A 20,478-nucleotide genomic window follows, 5' to 3' on the forward strand; every position below is an offset into this window, starting at 1 on the left:
CTGTCCTCAGAGGAGCCTGTCTTCCTCAGTAGCCCCAGGGCCAGGCTCAGCAGGATGCTCTGCCCCTGGTACTCTCCCCTCTGCAGGGTATCTGGAACCGGTGCTGTTTAGCATCTTTGTCGGTGACATGGACGGTGGGACCGAGTGCACCCTTGGCAAGTTTGCCAGCAACACTGAGCTGTGTGGTGCGGTCGACACGCTGGAGGGAAGGAACCTGGACAAGTCTGAGAGGTGGGCCTGTATGAACCTTATGAGGTTCAACAAGGCCAAGTGCAAGGTCCTGCACCTGGGACAGGGCAATCCCAAGCCCAAATCCAGGCTGGGAGGAGCATGGATGGAGAGCAGCCCTGAGGAGAAGGACCTAGGGGTTAACAAGGAGCTCAACACAAGCCAGCAATGTGCATTTGCAGCCCAAAAAGCCAACAGTGTCCAAACAAAAGCAGTGTGAGCAGCAGGGCGGGGGGGGGGGGGATTATCCCCCTCTGCTCTGCTCTCACCAGACCCCACCTGGAGCCTGCGTTCAGCTCTGGGCCCAGCACAAGGACAGGGATGTATCAGAGCGAGTCCAGAGGAGGCCACGAGGACGATCAGAGGCTGCAGCCCCTCTGCTGTGGAGCCAGGCTGAGGGAGCTGGGGGTGTTCAGCCTGGAGAAGAGAAGGCTCCGGAGAGACCTCACAGCGGTCTGCCAGTGCCTAAAGGGGGCCGGCTGTCAAGACCCGCCCGGCCGGGCAGTGCCGCCCAGAGGCCGCTCCGAGCTGGGGAAATCCCCGCGGGGGAAGGCGGAGACGGCGGCTCTCGGCACTCAGCCGATGCGGGCGGCCGCCGCCATGGGCACGGCGTGAGCGGGGTGAGCGGGGCGGCGGCGGGCACGGCCCCCGCGGGGCGCTGAGGCGACGGGGCCGGGAGGGGACCGGGGAGGTCGCTTGTCCCTGCCGCCGGCCGCAGGCGGCCGTGGCCGGTGACTCAGCGGCTCCGGGGTGGGCCTACGGGGAAGGAAAGGCAAGGGGAGAGCCGTGACTGGGCACGGAGGCGGCCGCCTCAGCGCCTCCCCCCGGTGAAGCAAACTGCGACGGAAAGAGAAAACGAAAGCTGGCAGGGAGGCGGCGGAAATGTAAACCCGGCGGTAAAGGGGACCGAGAGCTTTTCGAGGCCTCCTGGTAGGGGTGTGTGGGTGGGCAGGGGGACCCCAGTCGCGGGGAGGGTCCCTCAGCCCCGGGGAGGCTGCTGGGTGCGCCTGAGGGACGGGGAGAGTGGGTGAAACACGGCTTTGCTGCCCTTAAAGGCTTCCTAGTGTGCGGGGAAGGGGATTAAAGCTTCTTTTTATGTTTCATTCCCAGAGGAAGGGGCTCCCAAGGAACGGTTTTAGGCTGAGAGACGTCTCAGTGTTATTCATCCAAGATGTCTCAGGAATCAAATGCCTTATTCATCCAGCCCTCTCTTTCTGGGGGGGGGGGGGGGGGGGGGGGGGGTTAATGGGATATAGAGACTTGTGGATGTCTCAGCTTTATTCATCCAGTCCTCTCTCTGAGGGGGTTAATGGGATATAGAGACTCGTGGGTGTTCTGGAGTAGTGGGGTCAGAGGGATCGGGTGGTCCCTGCATGCTATGACTGGATGCACAGCTCGTCCAGGTGAAATGAAAGTATCATATTTTCTTTCTAAGTAGCTATTTGGCAAGAAATCATGTTTTTCTCATTACTGACCTTGTAGTGGTCGCTTCAGAGATGTCCAGCAAGGTGCAGAGCCGTCCTGCTGAAAATGGAGAGCATCCCAGGAGCAAAATGGAAAATGGGACGGACGGTGCGGCTGCCCCCACCCTCAGCACATACACACCAGAAGAGATGGTACAGCAGATGAAAGAACTGATCACTGAGAACAACGAGTTAAAAGGTGAATGTGAATGCAGATCTGTCTTGAAATGCAAAAGGAGTCTCTTCTGCAGTTTTTTTTTCTTTGCCTTTGAGTATGAATTCTGTGCTCATTTCCCCTTGCTGGATGACATTTTGTATCTGGGTAGCATTCACTGTACAAGCAACTCTGTAAGTGGCAAGGCCAACTGATAGGACACATCAAGTTGAATCAGTATGGGAGATTAGGGAGAAAGCAGCCCAATTTATGGGTGACTTATTTGCTTCAGAACTACACACACAGTCAGTATAGCATTGTGTATTTTAGGAGATTTTGCTCATCAGCCTTTAAAATTTTTTTGTTTTGTATTTTAGAATGGTTGGGCATCTCCATTACAGATAGACTAACATTTTGTTGTATCTGCATCAACAAAGTGGATAGTCCACCACACCCAGAATAGTTTTAGTTTAGATATTCTCTGAAAGGTGCTGAATCCTCTCAGGTAGCGAGGGGAATTGAAGCAGACTGTTCTACACTGTGTGTAGTAACCGCTTCGAAAGTTTAGTTGTGGTAGCACCTTCTGTGCTTCAAAATGAAGTAACAGTCATAGCTTGGTCTATCTGGGAGAGACCATTAGGTTTCTCTGAAAATGCCTAACGATTTAAGCCTTTTAGGTGAGAAAGCTTTGTTTCTCACTCCCAAAAGCTTAGGTGTTAGATGCATTTTTTTTTTAAATGGTTAGAGCAAAACCCAAGGGATTTGGGGATTTTCTGCATAAAAGACAGAGGTACCTAACTATTTATATAGTAACAGAGCATAAAGTCATGTGTCCTGTGTGCTGTGATTTAAAGTCAGTGTTCAAGTTCCATCTGAATCATTTTTGGACCTGGGGCAAGTTCTCTGCCTTGGAGTCCCATGAGTATCTGCCAGGAAAGTCGCTTCAAGGAGCACCTCTGGTATTCTGCTAAAAGGTCCTATGCCATATAAGATAATGTTTTAGGACCATAATTGCAGCGGTTGTAACTCATACCTTGCAAAATGGCATCAAGACATAATGGCAGTTACAGGAATATACAATGTACAAAAGATTTTCAAGCAACTGGCTTCGAGAATGTTGCTTTAAAAAGCAAGTTTGAAATCCTTTTGTTGACCTCATAAAAATACCGTAAGCATTTTGCTATAATGAGACTGGTGCTGTTACATACTGACTCACAGACTTTGTTACATAAAACATGCCTTCCCAGTCAGGGTGAGCTGACCTTGCTATAAGTTATCAGTTACATTTTTTTTCAACATTTTTAATCAAATCTTAACCAAACGTTCAAGCAGAGTATGGTTGGACATATTTGAGACTTTCAATTTGATAGCATCTGCTTTCATGCACTATTTTACCAGTCTAGAAAATCCACTTTCCCTACTGACTGTCATTAGTTTCATAATCTCTGTTCAGTAGTTTCATTTGGGTTCATCATGCACATAACACATGCAGCAAGATAACGAGAACTTCTTGTGAGCAATACTTCTTGCTTGCACTTCTTAGCTTCGGAATAATTCAAGGAGTGAGAGAGTGTGGGCATGTTATTTCAGCAATGGTTTTAACAGTATTTATTAAAGTGTTAAGGAGCTGTAGTAAGTTTTGTTACAGTTCACTATCTAAGACACATGAGAAGGAGGTTTGCATTTCAAACCTAATTACTGCTTAGCCCTTTGATACTGAAGAATGCTGAGCCCATGTAGAGGAAATCTGCTGTTTCATTGACGTGTTACTGTGAATCAATGACTTGTCTCTGGCTATCCTTTAGAAGCCATGAAGTTGCATAACCAAGCTATGAAGGAGCGATATGAGGAACTTTCCATCTGGCGAGAGAAGCAGAAAGAAGAACGAGAATTTTACGAGACAAAGTTTAAAGAAGCAAAGCAGTGCTTGCTAGCCAAGTGCATTGAAAATGAACAGCTACAGCAACAGCTTCAGAGCTTAAAGGAAAGAGAAGAAGGAGCTGAAATGGTAAATAAGGAAATGCTTGGATTGACACACTTTGAAATTAATGAAAGGAGCTTTTATGCCCCTTCATACTGTGAGGTTTGGAGTTTTGTTAACGTTCTCCATTTTTATCCTTATGCTGTAACAGGTAGTCTTGGCCTGACTTATTTTATGAAGTGAATCTTCTCAGAGTGTAGTAACAGAACATAGCGCCACACCTGAGATAATTATCATTTTAATAATAATTAATAATAACAGTTAACATTATCAACATTACAAATAAGAAATAAGCATTTCTTGCCAACTTGTCATTCTTTATCTTTACTGTTCGGTTGGCTTCATCCCTCCCTTTCCTCCTTAGATTCTTTCTCAGGAAAGTTTGATTGCTTTGTTTTTGTGTTTCCGGTGGGAAGTTGGCATGTAAGCAAAAAGAAAAAAAAAAAAAACAACAACAACCTGCCATATATTTTTATATCACAGAATTGAAGGGGTTGGAAGGGACCTCCAGAGATCAGCAGGTCCAACCCCCCCTGCCAGAGCAGGCTGCCCAGGTAGGCGTCCAGACGGGCCTTGAATGTCTCCAGAGAAGGAGACTCCACAACCTCCCTGGGCAGCCTGGCCCAGGGCTCCGTCACCCTCACCGTGAAGAAGTTCTTTCGCATGTTGGGGCGGAACTTCCTGGGCTCCATTTTGTGGCCGTTGCCCCTTGTCCCGTCCCCACAAACCACTGAAAAGAGGTTGGCCAAATCCCTCTGTCTCCCATGCTTCAGGTATTTGTAAACGTTGATAAGATCCCCTCTCAGTCTTCTTTTCTCCAGGCTGAACAGACCCAGGTCTCCCAGCCTTTCCTCATAGGGAAGATGCTCCAAGCCCCGTATATCTTTCTCCACTCATGAAAGCCTTTTTACTAAGGTTCAGATTAGATTTGTTCTTCAGCTGCACTATTTCAGTCTGACTGAGCTTTCTCCCTCTGTGTTACTTTTGGCTCTGTAGCAAGTAGTTTCTAATGTTGCAGGTGATTGCTTAGCAGTAAGGTAACATCAGTTCGCAGGTAGTACTGAGTACATCTGTGGACAAAGCCTGTTAGAACAAAACCTGCTTTGTGTCCCGCATTGTTATGTGAAGAGATGATTAACGAGAAGTTTCGTGCAGAGCCAAATCAATCAATACTAGCATATGGTACAGAACAAATGTGGATTCTGTGTTGCCTGCTGGAGGATGAGTGCATCAGCCTTTCTCTCCACAGAATCACTGGTAGGCTTTCCTTTCCTCTTCATGACTGCCTGTTTTATGGAACTCTGTTAGAAATCTCCCAACGTGTAAATTGAAATTGGCCGATGAGTTCAAAAGTTGTGAAGGGAATAAGGGAAGTCATGTATAAACATGTGATTGTGCAAGTATGACTGTGTTAGGAAACCGGGCTAAAAGTTGTGTTTCAGGATTGTCAGGGAAACTCAGAATTTCATAAATCTGAAATTTTAAGGGGAGGTAGGGGATTTATTCTGCCCATACCTGTTTCAGAACTTCTTGTACTTCAGATACTTAAAGTGTGTTACTGACAGAGTGATCCAACCTGCTTGGGCAATCTGACTAAGTAAAAATAAATCTCTTAATTATCTCATCTGTAAGAGCTCCATAAAGCAATTCTTGATTCTTTAGTGATTTTTGCAGTTCTATCAGCCAGCGATAATTTCATTTAGATAGAAACATTTCATTTCTGATCATGATTTTCAGGCTGAAAGTGTCATCTAAGCCAAAATGGTTTTCTCTCTTGAAGACTTTGGCTATACTTTAATTGAATTATCTTTTCTTTTTCTTTTTTTTTTTAAAGCATGAAAAAAAATTCTCCTAATCTTCTAATTTTCTCCTAAGGAGAAGAAAAAGTCTAATTTCTCTCCTCACCTCTGTTTTTCACTCTTTACTGAGATGGATTATTGTCCCTTGCTACTGCTAAGTGATGTGTCCGTTTCACACAAAGCAAATCACAGATATATACTGTTGCTTTCCTTAGTGATAAAGCAGCATTCATAGGAGAGTTTCTCTCAAAACTATACCCCTGAGAGCACTGGCGGCAATGAAACTCTCTTCTTCACTGGTGCTGACTCCTGTTGCAGCCTTTTACAGCCCGAGCACAAAATCACAGTGAGTCGTGTGTCAGGAAGTATTGCAAGATGAGACACTGTCATCATGGCAAGAGTTTGGAGATTTGGCATGAGTGATAGGTTAGAATGTAATTCCGACTCCAGGAATTGTTCAGAATTTATACTGATGGCATGTCATTATAATAAAGCATTACCAAGAGATGGAAGAATTGGATTACAAAACAGGGAAGAAACGAACTCCAGGGAGAGTTTCGTAAGGGGGAGAGGCATCTAAAGGAAAGGGAGAAGAAAAAGAGGCTTCCTGGTTATGTGGGGGCTTAAGAGAGGGTTTTGAGGATCCTGAGAAAAGAGAAGAGGCAGAAGGTGAAGGAGACAGTCACAACTGGAAGGAGAGATTAAGTTTGGGAAGCTCAGAGGGATAGAGATTGTGGAATGGGAGGGATGTAGAACGTGGTGTGAAGGTCAGGTATATAGGCAGAAATTTATACATGGATGTGGAGTACAGAGAGGGAGTTTTAAGAAGGTAGAAGGCTGAAAGTGGTGTATACAGAAAGTCTCTTTGCCAACTGGTCTTTTCTCCCTAGAATCTTAGGTAGTTTTGGAAAAAGAAATAAGGATATGGGAAAAAAAAAAAAAAAGAAAAAGAAAAAAGTATAGGACGACTGAGACCCTACGTGGCAGTGAGAGGCATATATTCAGGCAAAGATTTACATCCTAATTATCCGTGCATTCAGCAGACCAGGTCCATGTTTTCCAGAATCATGATACTCATCGCTTGATGAACCTGGTTGCACAGTTTACGCTTCTTGCTGTCTAGTGAACCAAAGCATAGCTTAGGGATCTCTATACTGGATTTTTCCAGGCAAACCTAATCAAAGAAGTAGGGCAAAGGGACACCACTGTTACGTTCCGGCTCTGTACTCCTTGTCTGCTGTTTCCTGTTCGTTGGCTAATGCAGGTTTTTGTTTATCCCAGGAGGGCTGCGTGGCTCCTGAGAAGGAAGCGAAGCAGCTCAAGTCCCAGGTGCAGCGGCTCCAGGCTGAGAAGGCAGATCTACTAGCCATCATTTCAGAACTGCAGGTCAAGCTGAACATCTCAGCAGAGGACTCTTTCGTGGAGATTGGGATGAATGTAAGTGAGGGGAATAAGAAGGACACGGTAAGCTGCAGCCAGAAGCTTTGTTTCAAGCTTGGTTCTCATTTTTTTGCAAAGTGATTTTTTCTTCTGTGTTCCCTAGAAGCACAGAAATCTGTTTTTTTCTACTCTTCTTGTATCTGAGAAATCTTTACAGGCAAAAAGTGAAATGTGAAAATGTGGGTCTCTGCTACCCCCATAATAGCACATCCCTCTCTGGAAAAAACTGCAACAAGAAATTAAGAGAATTTAATTAAAAATTCTTCGGAGTTGTCAGAGAAAACTTCAGACTGCAGGAAAGTTTCAAGGATGCCTTCTCCTTTTTTGCTACAAAGAGTTTCCTTTGGACTACAAAGGTCATGGATGAGTTTTGCAGTGGGAAAGAAGAGTGGTTCTCTTGGCAGGCAGGAGACTGAGTGGTTTTTAGGCTTCTATTCAAAATCTATTGGCAGTGCTGTTGCTGTGTCATCTTTATAAGAGAGAATGGCCATGGAAATTGTTGATGAAAGGAGAAGGCCAAATCTCATTGTTGTTTCTCTTCTCTGATCAGTCCTGAAGAGAGACAGGGAAAGGCATGTGAAGTATTTAAGTTACTGTGAAACTGGTATGTAGGAGTTTTGTGTTTTATTTATTTTTTATTGCCACCGCAGTATTTTTTCCTGGTTTTCTTCCTTCCTTAAATAAAACTATGTCCCGGTTAGTCCAAATACCAAGCTAATAGTTTTTTTTTTTTTTTTTTTTTCTTTCTTAGGAAGGAGAAATAAACAGAGCTGCAAAAGAAAATCAAGATAATAGTGGTGAAGTGCCCAGTAACGTCGCTGTCTACATGTATGTAGATTCTCGTGTGATTCAAACTTCCGCAATGTGTTTTGCTTTCAATGTAAGGGAAGTTTTTTTTCTAGAGGAACGTGTAGTAAATCCTGTTTTTCTGTCGCCTTGCATCCTTCCACTGCAGTAGGTCTACCTTCCGACCACGTTGGAAAGACCCCCAGCTCTCTGGCATTTTTCCCTTCTGTTTTCACTAACTGACGAGGGAGTGCGTATCCTGGCCAGTTGGCCGGGCATTTATGTACGTGCAGACTTGCCAACTGCCTGCTACTTTTCAGGTTTTTAAGGGAGGCCAAAAAGAAAAGATACAGGCTGCGGGGACGCCCTCCCATCTAGTCACTCTGGCCTCTAATAGAGTCATCTACCCGATTATAATGATATTGGTAAGAATCAGAGGTCTTGTAGCCTTTCAGACCCGATCCCTGCCCATTCCGCTTGCGTGTTGTTTGTATAAATTTGATCACAGTGGGGCAGGCAGACAGTGCAATGGCATAGTCCTCGTTTTTCAGGGTACTAGGCTTAAGATATCAGCGTTCTGTTTAAGTTACTTCTCAAAATTTGATCTTTACGTCAGCTCCAGGGCACAAGGGACTTTCTTGCCCCTAGCTGAACCTTTACTCCTCATGGACACAGACAGCTGATACTATAAAACTTTCCATCTGGGATACTGCCCAATGTAGCAGCTAGGTGCTTGTGGCTGAACTGTCTCATTTACTTTGTGGCCTTGCTTTTGGAAGGGAAGGATATAGAAAATGTTCGGGGCATAGCAGGCTGGAAAGCTGTACTCTGCATGCATGTTTTCCTTTGAACTCTGTCACTGCCTGCTTCACTGCAAAGGAGATCAGCATTTTAATGTAATAACATAGAAAACTTGACCCTCAGCATGCGGTTAAGAAGCTGAAGGCAAAAAAACAGTTATGGTCAAGTTATGAAACAAAGAGATGCTGACCGCAGACCAGGCTGCAAGCATTCAGGTTGTCATTAGCAATGGCTTGTGAGAACGCTTTGATTGTGAGACAGTAATCTCTGTGGGACCTGCTTCCCTTCTTATGAGCGTCAGAGCCATGTCTACAAGAACAGATATATACCTCTCTCAAAATTTCCTGTGGCACCACGTGTCTTTGTCCAGTACTGAAACCTTAGACTGGTGCTCTTAACAGCTTCAGAGAAATGTGATCCACTCAGGACAGGTTTATTTCTGTAAGAGTAGGCCGATGCACTAAAAATCCCCTGATAAAAGTTATTTACTTAATATATCCTGGCTGAACGCTGTCTTTGGGATATTGAATTTTGCTCACCAAAGATACCAGGCTCTCAGGAGCACATACAGCACTATGCTTTACTTTCTTTTCTGAATTACAAAACCGAAGTTGTAAACACGTGCTGTTTTCCAGCTGAGCTTCTGAAATGTGTAACCTATATCTGTTACCATATAGTTTGTGAATTTTGACGTTCTGTCTGGATGGACGTGAAAGTGGAGGTAATAGAATGCAGTATTTTATCTCAGAAAATTAACTTAGTTTATTTTTTCAGAGTGTTTTGTATTTGCTTTGGTTCGTTTCCGTGGTAGCGTATGCAATTTTCCAAAGAGCTGTAGAATATGATGGAGGCAAAATACTGAAGGATTTTTATTCTGAAAAAGAATGTAATTCCCAATGTCCATTGTTGGTGGAGCATGCCTTCTTCTCCTGGAAAGGAATGAGAAAGAAATGTTGCATATTTCAGTGGAAAAAAAGTTATTTTGGGAACATACAGCAGCACTTAGCAGAAGGGGATGCAAAGTAGGTCAGAATAAAGGCACTGGGTTTTGTATTGTCTTGACTGTTTTTGTTTCCTTTGCTTAAATACCAAATTGTTCCCCCAGCCTGATGAAGGGACTGTCTGAGCACTGCACAAAGCAAGGACTGCGTTTGCACGCTCAGGGATTGTGGCTACTGGTTTGTGGGCAGGTCGTGGTTCTCGGGAATGAGCTCTTTGCTCAGAACGTTGCTTTTCAGCACTGTGTGAAACTGTGGCCTTTCATATCAGGTCCCAGAACCAGGGGGTGAGGAAGTGCCCTAATAAAATCATAGCTGTTGTTTCTTACCTCTCGTCTGGTTTGCAGCAGGGGCAAATATGCAGATGAGTCCAAGAATTTGGAATCGGAGGAGCTAACTGTAAGCCAGCTGCTCTGCTGCCTTAGAAATGAAACTCAGAAAAGGGAAAAACTTGAGAAGGAGCTGCAGGATCACAAAGAGAGGTATGAAATGGTGCACTGTAATGTTTTAAGCTGTTTTCTTTCAGGGCTGCTGCAGTTACCAAGTCTGTGGCTGATGGGAGACAAGCTGAAATATCGGTATGACCTGGATGGGGAATTTCCTGAGCGCTCACTAGTGATAATGTCTTTTTGTCATAGCTCTGATAGGGATAAACCACAAGTTCCGTTCTGTGAGCAAAAGAGTTTCTCTGTCTTATTACCTCCTGTAGCACCACAGATCAAGACAAATTACCTGTTGCCTCTTGGGTTTCAGCTTTCCGCAGGTGATGTCAGAACAATATGAGAATGAGCTGAGGATGTTCTTTCTGCTCGCTCCTCTGTCATTATTTGCTTTTATATGAAAGCAATTTTTGTATCTACGTGCGGGGCTTAACCAAATCACCCGGTATAAAACAGAGATTACAGTTCTCTTTGTGCTATTGGCAGGCTACGTTTAGCGGTGTGAGCTTGGCAAAGCTCCTTGGAAATGTCTACAATGATTTTAATTCCAAACTTACCTAAGAGAGCATTTTTGCAGTGAGACCTGCATGAGGGTCCATCACAGCTCAGTTATATACGTATCAGCACGACCGTTCAGGCGTGGACAATTGCCCAAGCAGTAGCTGTTCCAAATCCCCAGTTTGCAGAGGCAGAGTAACACTTCCTGGACATTACTTACTATGAAAGGTTAGTGGCTCAGTAATTGTTTCGACATGGTCTTCCCAGAAGAGGTAATGAGCCAGAGCCAAACGATTCTTAGAAATCTCAGCCTCTGAAAATATCGGAGGAAAATAGAGGCAGTGTTAATCATTGGATTCAGTGAACAGACTGACGGGTTTTCAGAGAACTAGCAGTTTTGGGCTGTACCAAAAATTGATCAGTGACTAAATTGACCAGCGACTGAATGTCACTGTCCTTCACCACACACGCAGACTTGTACATCCACTGTAATTAAATATACATGCTGGGGGTCCTGCGTTCATCAGGAGGCCCCACGACTGTGCCGGCTTTCCTGCATGTCTGGACTTTCAGCTCTGCCCCCATTCATGGCTGTGATGTTAGAAAGGCAGTACATCACTTGCATGAAAACCTCGAACAGTCACAATGTACATATTGAACGGGATTCTTCTGTTTTCCAGAATTTCAAAGCTGGAGAATGAAACAAGCAACTGCCTGGAGAAAGGGACACAAACTGACCAGGAAGAAGAGAGTTCAGAGGCTGTAAGTATCTGTCCTCCTGAGCTGAGTTTTAACAACATACAACTTACGTGTTGAGACCAACAACTTCAGGGTCTACATTTGCACTTTCTGTCAGAGAGCAGGGGGCAAATGTCCTGCACGAGCCATGGAAGTGAATTTTGAACTCTCCAATCCATATCTTATAGGTGATTCCAAATTACACCAGCCACGCAGAAGGGGTAAGATTGATGGCCAAGAATTAGGGAAGTGTGGCATAACTTCAGGTGCACCTCATTGTCCTGGCCATGCCCATTAGACAGAGAAGGATGCAGTCATTTCTGTCCCCACAAAATCTTCTAAACCGGATGAATTGTCCAACTGCAGACTAGGTCAGCTTTTAGATAAGAATCCACTGACAGCCAACTGTAAAACAGACTTTAAATGTGTAGCTTATGTGGTGCCTGGCATGATTTTTTCATGGTTCTGGTGAGATGCAGTGCAATGGGGGTGTGTAACTATCTTGGGTTGTGACACAGATCCAGGCAAATTTAGTCCTGATGTTTTCAGTTAAGGCTTTGAATGGATTTTGGGGTTGGGATTCAGCTCCGGATTCAGACATCTAAATTTATGTGCCGACAGTCGTAGACCTCTCCGTGTGAGGTAAGTGTGTAAAAATCACAGAGTCCCAGGATGGCTGAGGTGGGAAGGGACCTCTGGGTCCGTCTGGTCCCACCAGGGCCACCCCGAGCAGGGTGCCCAGCACCACATCCAAGTGGCTTTTGGAGATCTCCAAGGAGGAGACCCCACAGCCTCTCTGGGCAGCCTGTGCCACTGCTCCGTCACCCCCACAGCACAGAAGTGCTGCCTGGTGGTCAGATGGATCCTCTTGTGTTCCAGTTTGTGCCCACTGCCTCTTGTCCTGGCACTGGACACCACTGAACAGAGCCTGGAAAGCTCCCCTAACGGTAGAGATCCATTCAGGGTGAGTGCAACTGCAAAATACAGACAACTAAGAATGCCTGTGTGTGAGGCAGCGTGGGTTATGATACAAATATGATACAGGATCTGCTGGAGACCTGTGTCCTTCTGAAGGCCGGGACATGTATTCTAGGGCAGGGCTGGCTTAGTTACCCAGTTCTTCTTGTACCAGTTTGTGGTCAGGCCAGAAGATGTCCTTTCTGTGGAAGGCAGATGATGTCTCAGTTAATTCTTTACAGTATTTTTATCTCAACTTTGCCTTAATTACAGTTTGAGCCCCGTGCTCCTTATCTAAGGGCTGATATCGACGTCAGCATAGTGGCATCCTTGTGGCAGCACTCATTCTTTCCATGTGTATGCTGTTGAATATGCTGTTGTATATGCCCCTTCAGAGGGTTCTCGTCAGCTTAGTTCATGTTTTCTCCCTCTGTTGTAAAATGTAGATATTTAATGAAACAGTGTATGGTTGTGGTATGGACTCTTGAGGGCTCCGCAGTTGGAAGACATCCTGGGGAGAGAGGGAAGTGTTTCTCAAACCTGCTCTACTCTGTTTGGAGAGCGAGGAGTGGCTAGGCTAGAAGAGGCTAGAGAACATCTGCCAAACACTCACATGGACACTAACTCAAGCCAGGTCTCCTGAGACGAATGAAGCATCTTAAAGCAGCACTGCAGTTATTGCTCTGCCACCCCTGGAGGCTGCTTGCAAACTTCCCAGAAACAGACCTAGAAAGCTGTGATTTTGGTGTTCCTCTTTCCTGAGCTAGGAAATGGTTGTTGGAGAGAGACAGTCTGTACTGTGCGATGGGATTTTTTGAGTCAGCTTAGTCTTTTCTTTCAGCAAGATTGCTTCCCAGAAGTATGCAACGATAGTGTCCCAATTAAGTGAGATATCTTGAATTTCGATGGCTTTCGTGAGGGAGCAAAAATTCACAGTGCAGCTTTATTAGAAGTCAGACTCTTGCCAGTGATACATGGTTTCATTTGCTGGCATGCTTTCTGTTAAAGAAATTGCTGCTGATGTCTAGTTTTCTGCAAATTGAAATGCCATCACCTTACAGAAATGAGCGCTTTCCTCCATGAGTGTGATTGGATTAGCTGGATTGCTCAATAAAAAATTTTTGTGGCTTGCTTTGAAGCTATGCTGGTAGACGAAAGATCTCTTTTTGCTTCGAAGTTAGAAAAAGCATATTGCAATGTCGTTTGTGTTTACACCATCATCTTCAGTCCCTTTTGATTGGTATGACTGGCGAATGGCGTTGGCTTTGGCAGCTTATGGAGGGTGACCTCTTCAGCACCCGTCAGTAGACAGCTGTGTTCTGCCCACCTGTCAGTCTCACTGGCTCTGCTCCACACTTCTGCTGGGAGATAAAAGCTGGAAGTGCTCACAGGTCGTCGTGGATGAACAACTTCTGTTGCTTCAGTTGCCTGGTGAAGTGGTGGACGTTCTCTGTTAGAAAAGTGAAAATTTTCTTCAAGGATGTACGACAGCAGCAAACTCTTGATACACCTGGTATCTTTTTCAGCCACAGCCACCTAGCTCGCTCCCAGGCTGGACTGGAGACTTCCCATGCATTTGAGAAGATAAAACATTTTCAAAGAAAATTCGAGTATGAGGGACAATTACACTGATGCTAGTGTGATGATAAGATCTTGATGTTTCTTTAGGAAAGCTCGAGGATGTGCCTTGAGAAACCACAAAGCAGCAGGAGGCAAAGGTTTCATCTCTCCTAGAGTGTGGGAGTATATTTTAGCAACTGAAACCCTGAAGTGTTTCAGGAGGAGCGAACTGCTCCTGTTTCTTTCCTCCTACTACTTTTTGCCTGTCTTTTGGGTCTTTCCGTGCTCTTGGTCTGAAGCCCAAACAAGAGGGCCAGAGACTCACAACAAAACTGGTAATCTCAGAACCGCCTAGGTTGGAAAAGACCTTCGAGATCATCAAGTCTGATTAATAGTTGTACTAGAAATCATTTTCTTCTTGATTTGCAAAGTTGATTCCTGAAGGAATGGTAATGGAGTCATCATTTGTTTTTATTTTTTTTCTGCCACAAAAAGTTAGAGCCGTAGACTTCCAGTTCTGTGACGGTCATGTGCAGTGTGGCAGAGGCTGGTGTGTTTAATCCGCCTCCTCTAATTCTCTGCTTCCAAACTGCTTCTTCCATTCTACACCTGCTGTCACACCTCTTTCTAAAGACCTTACTGATGGTAGGAAACTAACCTACCTAAGGATACCCATGTGTTTACATTTCTTTGACAGACTAACTGCTGTTTAGAGGAGTGGCAGTAATCACTGACTCTGTCTGCTTTGCCCACAGGTTTTAAACGATGAACTCTGTTACACACCTGTATTCTAGACAAAAGCAATAGAGATGTCTTAGAGTCACACATACTTTATGACAGTGTTAAGTCAAAATGGGGTTCTGCCACATTTAGGAATAATTGCTAACTGTGAGGCCTTGCAGAAGCAGCCTTACTATTGAACATAAAGTGTAATGATGCAGACTGATTCATGCTGTTTTCTCTAGAAAAAGAAAACTTCTAACCAGTATTTCCTGGTTAGATGTCTTAGTTAGCTTGCAATTTTTCTATCTTTAATTCCCCATGTATAATTGTCCTTATTTTTTCTCTAAAAGGTTGGCAGTGAAGTAGAAACCCTGAATACTCAAGTTTGCGCTCTGTTTAAAGAGCTTCAGGAGGCCCACGCGAAGTTAAAAGAAGCAGAATTGATTCAGAAGAAGCTTCAAGAAAAGTAAGGTTCAGAAGAACAAAAGTTTTGCTGTGACACCCAGTAAATATTTGTGTGACAACTCCCACCTAGGGAAACTCACTAGCTCTACAAATACCAACTTAAATATCTGTCTCATAGAAATGCTGTAAAAGATTGCTCCTTCTTTGTAAGTGGAGATGAAAGTACAGAAATACAGAAATTGTCAGCAAATCCCAGCTGCCAACCGAGTTCTACAAATAGAACCCTACTGCCTGGAATTTGATCATTTGGGTTTTAATCCTTCCTGTCATAAAGACAAGTCTTTCTTGTTTTCAGCTTCACATAACCAATCCGTGTGGTAGTCTTAGGGGAAGAAGCTGAGGGACCTAGTTACAAGCCTTTTCACATGAACTGTCAGTGCTTTTGAAGATTGATCCTGTAGGTCATAAAAAGTGGTTACAGGAACCTCACTGTATTTGCTTAGTTTTCTGTCAAATTCCAGTTCTTTGAAATTCGTACTAGTAAGAAAAAAAGCATTAGGTTTAGTAGTTTTATTTTCTGATGGTTGTGTACAGATTTATTTTGTGTTTCTTTTTTCTTCATCAAAATAAGCCTTTCAAATGATTTTTTTTTCTACAACGCCCACTTGTACCAAATCCATCAGGAAAAGGAGAGCAGGGTGGATCAAGCTTTTTCTTTTCTCCGTTGTTCTGTCAGGTGCCAAGTACTGGAAAGAATGAACTCAGCTGCTGCATCAGAATTGGAGGAGAAGCAGCAGCTAATATACACCATCAAGAAGCTGGAGCTGCAGGTGGAGAGTGTGCAGGCAGAGGTCAAGCTAGAACAAGCCAAGACACAGGAAGAAAAGTGAGTATGACTTGGTTTTGTATCTTGGGGAGATATTGCCACTCCCTTTCGTGTGCAACATGAAGGAGTGTGAAATGTCAGCGTAAGCTGTACGTAAGTGTGTAGGCTGAACTGTCTGCAGGTACTGTCGTCGGCTGCTGGAGAAGCTGCTCATTACCTGGTCTATGTCTGGTTCTTCTCCTGAGGAATTCTCCATCACTTGAAGTCTCTAAATCAAGACATCAATGTTTTCCTAAGAGAGGTGTTAATTTGGAACGGAATTGGTGAGCTTCATATAAAGATATTGGGCGATGGATTCTTCAATCTGAAATGCAGACAATCAGTAAGGACATCTGTTTGGACTTGGTCCAGGGATGAGCAGCACACAACTCCCTGGAAGAGAGATGTTGAGAGAATGGAGCACAATTTTTTCTCATCAGAAATACAGATTAATCTGCAAAGAGATGAGTTATTTTTTTCTAAAGACTGATAGATTTAGATTTGTGTATACATTTCTAACTCTTAAAACCCTAGGAAATTGAAATTTTACAAGGAAGGAAAAAAGTCTTCAACTGGGACAAGCAGGATAGTTCTGCAAAATGAAAGATGGTAAAAAGAGCACCAGATCTTTCAAAGAACTTCTAAGTGTTTCAAGCTTTTGCCTCTTTCCTTTTCAAAAACAGGACAAGATACAGTAACTTGCAGGATGCATACAACAAAATCCTTCCTGAACTCACTGAAGCAATGAAAACAATCAGTGAAATGAAAATCAAAGAGGTAAACTCATCACCAGAAGAAATCATAATGAATTGGGGGGAGTGGGAAGGGATGTGAGAATGTATCTGGGAACAAATTCAGGCAGGAAACAGTTGTGATCCCCTCATATAATATAGCATGCAACATAGCAGCGTTGCTCTGAGAAAAATAGATTCTGTGCTGTCAGTTACGGAAAACTTACTACACATCAGTACTTACATGGTGTTTTCTAGATATGGTTTAATCTGCAGTGCAGTATGAAGTCCAGTCCTTGGAGATAAGTGATATGCAAAGGCATATGTGTGTTCCCACAGCATAGTTTGTAATGTAGGAGGGTAGAGCTCTAAACATTTTTGTATTCTTATATAGAATGTCTACCATAATAGGTCCTCTTCATAACTGAGGCTCCATGTTAAGTGCCAGATTTTGGAAAGTTTCCTTTGGAGTGTCCATTAGGGAGTTCTGTTTTGACTTGATACAATGTAGTTTGAAAGCTCAAAAAGAGTTTATAAATTGAAAGATCAGTCACTGCTTCTGTCTTAGTGCAAGTTGCTTTGATGGCCGTGGAGTTGAAAGCTTTTCCAAGGGCAGGAGGAGTAGGTAGCAAACTTCCACTTCAAGCAATGTCATATTCTGAGTTCATCTCATAATCATAGTTCCTCCTTGCAGCTGGACAGAGTGGATAAAGCTGTGGTGGAAGAACTGAATGCAAAGGTGTTGCTGGCAGAACAAGCCCTTGCAGCAAAGCAGCTCCAGATGGATGAAATGAAGCAGATAATTACGAAGCAAGAGGAGGACCTTGAAACCATGGCTGTGCTGCGTGCTCAGGTATGAGTTCTCCTTTGAAATTGGCTAGTTCCTCCATACACTATTCAGAAACCAGAAGGAGCTATTTAATGGCTCAGTCTGGAATATTGTGTGTGTGTTTCCTCAGTTCCAAAGCACAAATCCCTTACTCAGCCTACAGATCCCTGCAGAGCCTGTACCACCATATCCTGCAGTTCTGGAGAGTACACTGGAGTATGGCACAACAAATAAAGTCTGGGAATAGATGTGTTTTCATATTTAAAACTACTGTTTTAAGAATCACTGCATATGTTTTAGGGTTTATTTATTCAAACCTAACACTGTGTGTAAACAGTGTCTAAAAAGGGTTTGCCTCACATTTAAGGCAAAGGGCAAAAAAAAAGGCATCTTGGTCTGGTTCCACTATCTGTGCCACCAATTTGTCAGTGTCATAGGTCAAGTCACCTCTTCACTGCTGTTCTGCACCTTGTTTCAGCTTCTACATCAGTTGCACAGTCCCAGATAAGACCCTTGAAGTCTAAATGGAGAAGCTACTAAGTCTTCTTCACCTTGTATGCAGTGCAGCTGAATACTTTGCAGTACATAGGTGCTTCAGGAGTGTTTTAAGTAGATGCGGGGTATGATACGGGTTTACTATTTTGGCATGTAATATATGACTTGGTTCAGTCTAAGTTACAAATTCTCAGCACGCTTCGATTTCTCTGGTCAGATGGAGGTTTATTGTTCCGATTTCCATGCCGAGAGGGCAGCAAGAGAGAAGATCCATGAGGAGAAGGAGCAGTTGGCCGTCCAGCTGGCATACCTGCTAAAAGACCAGCAAAATCTTGAAGATCTTGGCCGGTGAGAACAGACTTTGGCTGAGCCGTCTTTGGATTGTCTCGTTATCCCACATGCTGGAGATGACCAGTGTTATATTGTTAGCATCTCAGTAGAAAGGCAAACGAGTTTGTAGACATGTATTTCTTGGTTAATTTGAATTTTAAAAGGGAAAAAAATGAGTTGGCTGACTTCTCTAATTTAGTTTTGTGATAGAATCTCAGAAGCACAGTAGCGTAAGGCACATCAGCTCTGACTTGGGTACCTCAGCAAGATTTCACTTTGGATGACTCATACTTGGTACCTTCTCCTTGCTGATTCAGTTGAATTTCTTTGGATTCTGGCCTCAGTTTTAGTGGTGAATCTGCAGCTAAGCTTGCTGCATGTGTGCCAGGGGTATGCCTTGCTTCTCCAAGTAGTAGTAATAAGTGAGCATATGCAGCTTCAAGTACTGTAATGCCCTGTAGTTGTACTGTTTTAGCACTCTTAGCTGTAAAATACAAGAAAGAACTATTAACCATGTGTTCTCCACTCATCTTGTGGAAACCCTGGATACAGGAAGAGTGACCAGAATTTGAAGAATCAAATTACATATCAGGTTAACGGCCCTCTGAACCCATTATCGTGTATAACTTGCTTTTCTACTTTTAATCCGATTTGCAGTTTGCCTTGAGTGGCTCAGAGCCCTTGGAGTTTTCCAGAGTAGTGTCCCCTGGATTCCTGAGTGTGCAGCTGCCTAAATCCTGCTGGTGTCAGTTGTTTGACCCTGATTTCAACAGGCACTGTCTCACAAAGCAGCAGTGTTTCTAGGTCCTGTGTCACAAAGCAGCAGTTGTGAACTAAATGCATGACTTGTTAACATGAGTTACTTGCAAATCTCCTGAATTATTTTGAATCCTCTTAGCTTTTCTGGAGGCAAAGGGAAGATGCCTTCTGTTCAGCCTTCTTTTTCAAAGTCCTTTTAATTGACTTATTTTTTCTCCTCAGAAACTCTTTGGCAGAGATGCAGAATCGCCACGGAGCCAGGGCACCAGAACGGGAACAGTCACCTCGCCTTGTCCAAAGAGGTACCGTAAGCACCCTCCCCAGCTCACGGCGCTGGGCCCTGCTGTGTTCAGTTTAAAACAGCTTTGCTTGGCTGCAGGCAGCTCCCCAACTCCCTTATGGCTGTTCTGGCAACTGGGTAGCTGCAGAGAGTGTGATTCTCTGGCTATTGGGAGCAAGCAAGTCCTCCTTGAACTGTTGCACAGAAAGAGTGGAAAAATCAAGTAATGTAACAGGTAATCATTTATCTTCCCTGCTTGCAGGAACTGGTAGTCAAGAATGGCCAGAGCAGCGGAATATCTCAATGTATTCATGTCCAAAATGTGAAGAAATTCTACCTGACTTGGACACACTGCAGATTCACGTTATGGACTGCATTAATTGAATAATGCCCTCCAATTCCTCATCTACTGGAATTTCACCTGCCAAACACACTTTTATTTTTTTCTTTCTGCTGAAATAATGCTCATCTCTACATCCAGTGAAGGAGGTTTTCAGGGTTTTTCTCATCCTGTGAGAAAACAGGAAGACTCCTGCCCTACTCTGCACTCCCTGATCGTGTTGTAATCTGCTTTAGGAAAAAAAAATTATAGGTTAACAACATGGATGCATTAAGAAACTCACAGAGTGTCTGCTGCAATTAAATCTTTAAGGAACATTCCCCTGATGTGCTCTGCTTTTATGGCTAGTCCACAGAACTGGGCTGAATTACTGAAGTCAGAAGGGAGATGGGATATATGCTGATCAGTTAAACTACTGTAAGCCTGTAAATACTTCATCTCTCATATACTATTAATCAGGAAACTAATATATTAAAAAGCTGTTTGAGAAGCTTCCAGTGAAATGAAGTAGTGTCATATTCATCAAGCATTTAAAATGAACCCTGCTCTTTCTCCAGATGGCAGTTTTATTGCTGCCCTCGTGACCATACTAATCTGATGTTATATTTTTGATGGCTTATGTAACTCCTTGCTTTAGCCGGATGTGGATAAGGTTTAAGACAGATCATTAAGGTCTGATATATGTAGCTCCTGGTGTACCCAAGTCACTGGGTTTTATAGAACTTTATTTTTAAGGTGTTGTCTTGATTATTCTTTATTGTAATAAATTTATTTGAATCTGTACAGTATTGTGCTAGAAAATCTGAAATGGATGTAACCTAATTTAAAGAGAGGAGTATAATGGATTTTCACATCTCAAAATAAACCTATGGCAAGTA

General features: G+C 43.7%; 1 protein-coding gene across 4 annotated transcripts; it reads left to right on the forward strand.

The window, feature by feature from the left end:
* Positions 1–650: 650 nt before the first annotated feature.
* Positions 651–20,478, forward strand: OPTN (optineurin). Of its 4 annotated transcripts, none has more exons than XM_040547456.1 (14): positions 651–848; positions 1,711–1,890; positions 3,651–3,853; positions 6,907–7,062; positions 7,817–7,893; positions 9,998–10,132; positions 11,269–11,350; positions 14,917–15,032; positions 15,708–15,857; positions 16,520–16,613; positions 17,262–17,420; positions 18,109–18,239; positions 19,203–19,282; positions 19,523–20,478. In XM_040547456.1, exons 2-14 carry the CDS (start codon positions 1,725–1,727, stop codon positions 19,642–19,644), a joined length of 1,671 nt encoding a protein of 556 aa, XP_040403390.1. In that variant the 5' UTR covers positions 651–848; positions 1,711–1,724; the 3' UTR covers positions 19,645–20,478. The 4 variants fall into 4 exon arrangements, with proteins under 4 accessions (XP_040403390.1, XP_040403399.1, XP_040403408.1 ...); XM_040547465.1 differs by lacking the exon at positions 651–848 and adding an exon at positions 886–1,112; XM_040547474.1 differs by lacking the exon at positions 651–848 and adding an exon at positions 977–1,124.

This window comes from Cygnus olor, chromosome 1 (assembly GCF_009769625.2).
Source record: "Cygnus olor isolate bCygOlo1 chromosome 1, bCygOlo1.pri.v2, whole genome shotgun sequence".
In the NCBI taxonomy this organism is placed as follows: Eukaryota; Metazoa; Chordata; class Aves; order Anseriformes; family Anatidae; genus Cygnus; species Cygnus olor.

Bases quoted from the DNA above. Each gene is read 5' to 3' on its own strand.
- OPTN (XM_040547456.1), top strand. From the start codon at position 1,725: ATGTCCAGCAAGGTGCAGAGCCGTCCTGCTGAAAATGGAGAGCATCCC. The intron at 3,854-6,906 runs GTAAATAAGGAA...TGTTTATCCCAG, and splicing joins GAGAAGAAGGAGCTGAAATG to GAGGGCTGCGTGGCTCCTGA. The intron at 7,894-9,997 runs GTATGTAGATTC...TCTGGTTTGCAG, and splicing joins AGTAACGTCGCTGTCTACAT to CAGGGGCAAATATGCAGATG.